We start from the raw sequence: 8,752 nt of genomic DNA, 5'->3' as shown, positions 1-8,752 counted from the left end.
TCTAGGGAAGCAGTATAGACACCAAGTGAAAACCACATGTCTGTGCTAAACGCGTTGGACTCTTCACTATGGGCAGTGGGAAGCCATTAACAGATTTTGGATAAGAGAGTGATACAGTTGATTTATGTTTTGGAATGATTACTTTTGCCTTGAATACAGTTTTCCATTCTCTTCTTTGGTCCTCCACTATTGCTTTTTCATCTACCTCTAAAATGAGTAAAAAACTATATGGTACTTGTTGAATTGTTTTCCTCCTGACTAGACTGGGAGCTACCTGAGAACAGAGACAAATTCTTAGTCATTTATAAATAATTCTTTGTGTTCCTGGAATCCTGCTGAGCGTGGTGAGAGGCACTCAGTAAATACTTGCTGATTAATTGAGCGATAGGAGGCAGGCGAACCTGGAGAAAGGAAGTTGGGTTAGCAGGCTATTATATTAACTCATTGGAGAAGTGATGAAAAAATGGACTTTAGAGACGTTAAAGAAGAAGACAGAAGAAATTAGTCATTTTACACACAAGCATACACACACTATTATAGTTAGTTTTGCAGGTGTAATCATCTATCAAAAACCCTAAACCTTTTTACTGCCTCCTGGTGTTGTCAGAGCTCTTAAGCCGAGATACAAGGGGGAGACTCCAGTAGTTAGAATAGTCTGGCAGAGCCCAGTAAAATTACTTGAAGTTTGTAGTTATAAAACAACAATACAGAAAATGACAAAAAATAAAATAAAATAACCAATAACAGTTTTCTTGCTCTTTCAAATATGATGAGTTAGTTTATACTAGGCTGATACAAGTTTCAATGGGAATAAGCAATATAAGATTGTACAGAAATAAACTCTATATTCACATAGAGTTATAAGTATATAGATATAAAAAATAAACTTTATATTCACACCAAGGTATAGGAGTATCTGAATTAAACAAAAATGCAAGTACAAGGAAATGACAAAGAGATGTCAATTGAAATCCTTTTTACACACAAAATAGCTTCACTGGAAATTCTGAATACACACTGGAGCTGTTGATAAAATTTACAAAAATCTCTTTTAAAACAAATGTCCTAAGCAGGCTGTTCTATTTAGTTGTTCAACTCTAAAAACAGGTAGGAATTTATGTCAACAGGTAAAATATAAAGGTATCACAAGAGTCATCTAAGTGTCTCATCATTCAGAACAATGGTTGGAAAAACGTGTCCAAATGCCCAACATGTATTCTGTATTTAGTTTTCTTATCTACAGTGCTTCCAATAAATAAATGAGACATCTGGTTTCATGATCTGCCTAAAGTCAGTCATTTCTTTGTACCTATATTTCCTTCAGTTTTAAAACAGTACTTCAGTTGAAATCCCTGTGTTGTCTTGGAAACCCAAAAATTATTGCCCACTTCCTGGTTACATAAGAGCAGCTCTTGTTTTGGTAAACTGGCCTTAAGTTTCATTTCCAAGTTTAATTTTATATTCTCCCAACACAAACACATACAAAATGGCAACCTAAAGTAATGTTACCTAATCAACTACATTTTATGAAAAAGATTAGTACCGAAGATATCTCTTTTCTATTTCATCATTTATTCCCTGATAGTAAGATCATTTCTTATAAATTCAAAGTATTATTAAAAATATTTGAGGGCCGGCCCGGTGGCTTAGCGGTTAAGTGCGCGCGCTCCACTACTGGCGGCCCGGGGTTCGGATCCTGGGCCGGCACCAACGCACCGCTTCTCCAGCCATGCTGAGGCCGCGTCCCACATACAGCAACTAGAAGGATGTGCAGCTATGACATATAACTATCTACTAGGGCTTTGGGGGAAAAAAAGGAGGAGGATTGGCAATAGATGTTAGCTCAGGGCCGGTCTTCCTCAGCAAAAAAGAGGAGGATTAGCACGGATGTTAGCTCAGGGCTGATCTTCCTCACACACACACACAAAAAATTTGAGTTCCACAAAGTGGTTTTAGTTTGGGAATATGAAACAGAAACAGGATGATTTCTTAGGAGTTACCTGTACAGAAGAATCAAAATGATCTCTGAAGGATTTTGGTGATCTGATTAAATATTATTGATTTTTATTGGATTTTCCACCACAACTGCATTGATAAGGTATCTTTTCCTTAATGGTAAATTGCTATGCAGAGAAAAACCAAAACAAAACAAGAACTTCAAAAAAATGATTGAAAATATTTGCCTAGGTTATTCCCCTCTAGTTTTGCTCAAATAGCAGCAACTAAATACTTTTATTAACTAGAAATCATTTTTAGGGTTTTTTTTTTCCAGAAATAAAAATAAAGCTGGGATGAATCTCATGTTTTATTTGGTTGCTAGAATGAACTGGAATTGTAGAGTGTCTTCCCATCCATTGGAAAGTTATTTATTTTAAAACAATTCTTTCACCTTTTTCTCCTTGCCTTTATCGCAATTACTTTGTGGACAAAAGGAAGAAAGTTTCAAAACAGGAGTTTTGCACTATATCACCTCAGAAGTTATAAAAATATTTTTTAAGCCATGAATATCAGCATATTTTTCCGGAAACCCTTTGCTAAATCAGAATAAATCTGCTATGTTTCTGCAGGCTCAAATTTCAGCTCAGCACGCACCTCTGCAGAGAAAAAGTACTTTGTGCAGATGCTTCTTCGTGAACTTGCCAAGTTTTCGTAATATCCCAGAAATTAGATGTATAGGAATATTTTTGTTTTTGTCATTAGCAAAAACTTAGTAGCTCTAGTAGTTACCCAAAGTTAGACATTTGACTGAACAAATTGAAGAGAAAATATGAATTGCGTGGCCAGCCAAATACACCACCAGGGTAATCTACAATTATCTTTATATTGTGTACTCTTTAATCACTTTTACTCTCTCTGGTAAAAAAGGTTAGCCTGTACTAGGGATGACTGATCCTAGGCAAAAACTGTAAAGTGGGAAAAATTAAGTTGTCGGATTCCTGTATCTTTTTTCTCTTTTAATTCTATTCTTATTCAAGTCGTGCACAGGGAGAAAATGATACTATTTGTATAGTACACTGGGGTAAGCGACAGGACTGGGGTGGACTGTCCCTGAGTGAGCCCACCCCCTTGAAGGGGCGGTGATGCGTATTATGGCACACGTGTCCTTCATGGTGCATGGGCTGCCAAGCTCTGAGAGTCAAGGTGTAAATCCTAACTGTTTTGCTTGGTAGCTGCATGGCCTTGAGCAAGTTAACTTAATTCTAAGCTCCGTTTGTAAACATGGGGATTGTAGTTCCCACTTACTACTCCTTTGAGAATCACAGGAGCTAACATATTTGAAAGTGTGAGCACAACGTGTACACACAGTAGCTGCCAATATGTCTGCTTCCTTCCTTCAAGTCTCCCCCAACAAACCACACCTTGCAGTGTAGGTGCTCACATATTTGTCAAACCAACGACTGAAGAGGATATCATTGCAATAAAATAGGGGATAATGTGGGGTCAGAAGACCTCGTACACCAGAGAGCAGCGTTAAGCTACTGGGCAGAGGAAAGGGAGGGGCCGGGAGGTGAAATGGCTTTGTAACCTTCTCTGGATTCAAGTGGTGACAAGTGTCTTTTGCTACAGGAAATCATTTGACTGGAGGCCTTTGACAAAGTAGGCTGCAGGTTCAGGAAAAAGTCTAGTGCCTTGTTTGCCAGTTGAAATAGCTGAGGTGGTCATTTAAAGAGATTTTCTTTGTTTTGCAGTAGATTTATCTCTGTTCTGTTTAACCTTTCAATCCACATTATTCTTTTCCTGCAGAATAATCTTTTTACCAGCTTCTCAAGTTGCCTATCCTTCCCAGGATCAGGGGCATTCCACTATTTCTCACCTTGGATTTGGGAATACACATCTTTACATTTAAAACTGCAAATACTGTCGCACAAAAACGCAATGTGTTTGGCATGACGTTAAGGCAGAAGAGCGCATCGGAGTTTCACTCTGCCGTGAAATAGTGAAGGAGCTTGGAGAATGCTAAACTCACATAGAAATTTACACTGCCGTTCCCGTTTAATTTTCCACAGCTGCTTCTTTATTTGATTCATTTCATCTTGACTGACTTACCTCTTCCTTTTTGCTCTCTTGTGGGTTTTTTTTTTTTTTTTTTTGGCTCATCAGAAAAAGGGCCACAGAAACTCCAAAGAGGCAAATTGGAAGGGAGGAAATGCCACAAGTCGGTTCAGCTTTCTGCTTCTAGATCCTGTGGGGATCCAGTCAGCAGGTGAATCCCCATCCCAGTTGGGTTACCTTCCCCAGTGCCCTGTCAATCACCCCCACGAAGCACTTCCCAATTCGCCTGGCGCAACCTCTTTCCACTCCTCCTACCCTCTCAGCTGTCAGGAAATCCTGGAGCAATCCTTGCCCTGGAGCCGCTTGTGTTTTTAATAACCATTGAGCTGAGTTAAGAAAACAAATAAATAAAACTAACACTTCAGGGGCCCTGCCGCAAAGCCCAGGGTTGCTGGTGTCCGCTGTGGACCAGAGGCGATGCCGCCTCCACCCCCTCACTCTCCAAAGACTAAGCCGGACCAGCAGCGCACAACTTGTTTGTTTGAAAACTGAGTGAGTTGGGTCCGTCGGCCTCATTCTGGGGGTACTTGTGTGTCGGAGAAGGGAGGACGTTCTGCGGTTTGAGGGCGCTTTTCCTGGGAAAGCCGCGCGGTTGGCAGCGCACGGAGGGGCTGGACGTCTTGCAGCGCCGCACCCATCCCCGCGGGGACGCTGTGACCCCACCCCGCCCCCGGCCCCCACTCCAGCCTGTTGCTTCCCCCGGGCTCCAGGTCGGTTTTTCCTGGCGACTCTAGTGTGAGTCTGGGCTTCCAAACTCCTGGGATCCGGGCTCACCTCGGAATTTGCTCCCGCCTCTCGCCTGCTCCCCTCGGGCCCCAGAAAGTCGCGCGTGCCCCAGCTGTCGCCTGAGCAGCGCACTCCGGGACCGCGGGCAGCGCAGCTGCGCGGGGGGGGCAGCGGCGGCGATGAAGCCGTCTTGGTTGCAATGTCGCAAAGTCACCGGCGCCGGGGGCCTCGGGGGTCCCGGGCCAGGGTCCTCTTCGGCCCGGGGAGCCGGCCCGGCCCGCCGGGCTTACGTGGCCCCCGGCCCGCGGGGCGCGCTCGGGGGCCGGGGCTGCAGGGCGCTGTCCTCGGGCGGCTGCGAGTACAAGACCCACTTCGCGGCCTCGGTGGCCGACCCCGAGAGGTTCTGGGGCAAAGCCGCCGAGCAGATCAGCTGGTACAAGCCCTGGACCAAAACGCTAGAGAACAGACACCCGCCTTCCACCAGCTGGTGAGTGACTCATTCGCCAGCCCAGAGCTCTGTTAACTTCTTGGGCACCACGGCTCGACGTCCCCTGCACCGGGAACCTGGACTTCTATTAGGAAAGAAAATCGAGGCTGGAGATATGCTCAGATCTTTCAGTTTGTGTTTAATTTCAATTTCGTAGTCAGCTCTTTTGCTTTCTCTTGAGGGATTCGGTTACCAATTGCGAGCCCAATTTCGTATAGACCAGAGATTTCCCAGTATGCCAGGGCTCAGGTTGGCACTGGGGATGTTGTGCGGACTAAGACAAGGGCTTTTCCCCAGGGACAGAACGGGGTCTAGTATGGGAGACTGACGTAAACAAATACAAGCAGTGTAATGAACTAGGGAGGTATTGCTGAGTATCCACACACTGAGGGGAGGAAGAGGGTTGAGGAAAGACTTCAATAAAATCTTACCTAAGTAGGGTTTGGAAGGATGGATATCTTCTGAAAGTCGACGAGGACCTAATTATTAAAGACCTTCAGGTGGAAAACAGGTTGAAATTTGATCGTTAGTGTGGTTGTGAATAATTGTGGTGGCTGGAGAGGTGGGGGAGGGGCTGCCGAGTCAGGGGCTGGGTTGGGAAGGGATTTATGTGTCATGCCAAGTAGCTTGGATTAGATCATAGCCGTGTATATGAAGCTACACCATGGGGTACCCAGAAAGAATGCACATACAGGCCAGGTGGTGCTAGAAATCATGGTAGGAATAAAGTTTTTTTTCTCCTAGAGTTGCAATTATAAGTAATTATAAACATTATTTTCACACAAACAGGGATACATTGTAGAATAAAGGCCAAACTTGCCGAAATATTAAGTGTGAGGCACTCAGTCTGTGAGAACTCAGCGTTGTGGCTGCTCTTTGGGCTATGTGCCTAGCCCTTAAGAGTGTGGTTGCTCTCATCTGCCAGCCATGAGGGAGAGATGTTTCCTGTAAAAGTTTGAGAAACATTGCAATGGGGTTTCCCATTCTCATTTCCAAGTTCCTAGCAGTCAGATGGAGGCATGATGTGGTCAGGTTTGTACTTGAAAAATGTCTCCTGTTGAGAGCAGAGAACCTGGAATGGAGAAGGGCAAGTAAACCAGAGCCTGTTCTGTGTCCCCATCATGCCTTGTCCTCTCCTAATTCTTTGGAATTGTTTACATGGTTTTCCCTTTAGAATCTAAGCACCTTTTCTCTTCTGGTTCCGTTTTTTCAGTAGTGTTTGACTGACCCGCTTTTACGTGCCTGGCAGGGACCCAAGCACTAGGTATATACCAGTGAGTATGTGTGTGGCCCCTGCTGTTTGGGAGTCATGATGATTAAGAGCATGGTCTCTGGGCCAGAATACTGAGTTTGAGTCTGGCTGTCCCAGTCACTGGCTGTATGTTCACAGGCAAGTTACTTAATCTCTCTGTGATTCATTTTTCTCATAACTAATTGTGGAAATAGTACGAGGATTAATTGAGTAAAGGATTAAGACCATGTCTTGAGTGAAATAGACCCTATAAAAGTTAGAGAAAGAATAGCTATCTTTGCACTCGCATACTACAACTATTTTAGGAGCAGGAAACCCTCCTAGTGTTTCTCAGACCAAAACACAGAGGCTATTGCCTCTCCTAAAAGTATATTCTTAAAGTTCTGTGTCCACATATCTGTCATGAAGTATGGTATTGAAATTATTTATGTGACCATCCCTCCCATAAAATCATGTGGAGAGAACTCAACTAAGAAGTTACTGGGATATTCCAAGTAAAAACCAATGAGGGCCAGACACAGAGCGGTGGCAGTGGCAATGGAAGGAAAAGGACAGATTTCTAGAGGCTTAGCTGGGGTCTGCGAGGGCCCAGGGGAGTGCAGAGAATTGGAAGTCAAAGTGCCCATCAAATAGACATTTAAGACCTAGCGATTTTCTAACTTTTTTCTTCTTAATCTCTAGGTGCTTGCCTAAACTTTCTAAAATTGTGTGCATAAAATGTTATTTCATTTGAGAATTTTTGCCAAAGGTTCCTTGTATTTTTAAAAATTCAGTACATTGTAGGGCCAGCCCGGTGGCGCAAGCGGTTAAGTGCGCACGTTCTGCTGCGGCGGCCCGGGGTTCACCGGTTTGGATCCCGGGTGCGCACCGACACACCACTTGTTAAGCCATGCTGTGGCGGTGTCCCATATAAAGTGGAGGAATATGGGCATGGATGTTAGCACAGGGCCGGTCTTCCTCGGCAAAAAAGAGGAGGATTGGCATTGGATGTTAGCTCAGGGCTGGTCCTCCTCACAAAAAAAAAAAAAAAAAAAATTCAGTACATTGTAGATTACCGACATTTGGTAATACTGTATCTGAATTCTTCATCTTTGAACTTTTGAACTCTTGGAATCATGTGGCCATACCTGTTTTATCAGCCCAAAAGATCAAAGTGAATAAGAGATAAGTCTTTGAGGCTGTATTTATTATTTCAGCAGTGTGATTCAATCTTACTGAGAAATTTGGTCGGCAGAGCAGGGCTGGGGAGGGAAGTAGAGCTGGTGAGACCATACATCTAATCTTAAACTTCATTCAATAAGTCATTTCAGTTTGAATCCATTACTGTGTTGGATACCTATTTGCAGATACTCCTCATTGGTTAACAATTTTCTACAAAGCTAAACTCGGGCTGGGTCAATGTCTTTTTTTTTTTTTCTCTTTACCTCTGTAGGGTCTAGGACAGAGCTGATATATAAGTTTTAAAAATGATAGTCAAATAACAGGGTACATAGATCTGATGATTTTGTGATTTTGTCTTTGGGAAGTGGTAAGTGGTTACAGGCACAATTGATGTGAAGGAGCTTTGCTTATTTTCTTTGAAGCTGGGATCTGGGGAAGGGAGCTGTTGAAAGCCAAGTCCTTAAGTAAAATGAGGACGGATTGCCACAGCCAATTGTTCTCTCCCAGAGGGAGCTGACATACGTGTAGTCAAGATCTCAGATGCCCTTTGGCTTCCCAGAGGCAAGAGAGATTCTCCTTCTTCATTATAAGCTTGTCTTTTTGTTTTTCATGAAAGAAAAATCCCCTCCAAAACTACAGGCCTATCAGAAGCCCTAGCACATAAATAGTAATGTGTATTCGCTTTCACAATGGCATAAACTACCCACTAGTAGTTTACATATGCAGTAGTATGAACATGGGATAGAAATTTCTAAGGGTGATATACTGAAGGGACTTTCCATTGTAGTGAACAGCCCTGTAAAATACATATCTGGTACTGCAATCCCTGAGATCTTTGGAAAACAAATCCCAATTACATGTAGGTGCTTTAGGAACTTGTGAATAAACGCGTTTCCTCACAGGTTAGTGGTTGATTTACGTTGTTGACACCTGGCTTTTGGGGTCATGAAGTCTCCACTATAGAGACTTCAGTGGAGGACTGCAATCAGAGATGAAGCCATCAGAACTCCAAGTAATTTCGCTAATCCTGGAACAACAGAATGAATGTTTTGGTTATTTTTTCCTGTTGAATT

General features: G+C 43.2%; 1 protein-coding gene across 3 annotated transcripts in view; it reads left to right on the top strand.

Moving 5' to 3' along the window:
- Positions 1 to 4,438: 4,438 nt before the first annotated feature.
- The window catches only part of ACSS3 (acyl-CoA synthetase short chain family member 3), a 151,837-nt gene continuing 147,523 nt past the window's right edge, over positions 4,439 to 8,752 (top strand). Inside the window, exon 1 of one of the 3 annotated variants that reach the window (XM_087449136.1) lies at positions 4,439 to 4,545. Coding sequence is in view for 2 of the 3 variants with exons in the window: in XM_087449135.1 (XP_087305261.1) it covers positions 4,959 to 5,266 (308 nt within the window). In the remaining variant the exon portion in view is untranslated. Of the gene's footprint in view, positions 4,546 to 4,784; positions 5,267 to 8,752 lie in introns of those variants that run through there. The other 2 variants (XM_087449135.1, XM_004417907.3) reach the window with 2 other exon arrangements.

The sequence above is a fragment of the Ceratotherium simum genome, chromosome 25, assembly GCF_057802395.1.
Source record: "Ceratotherium simum simum isolate JZ-2026a chromosome 25, ASM5780239v1, whole genome shotgun sequence".
Taxonomy (NCBI): Eukaryota; Metazoa; Chordata; class Mammalia; order Perissodactyla; family Rhinocerotidae; genus Ceratotherium; species Ceratotherium simum.
The sequence above is the reverse complement of the archived record's forward strand: the minus strand, read 5'-3'. Positions and strand labels throughout refer to the sequence as shown.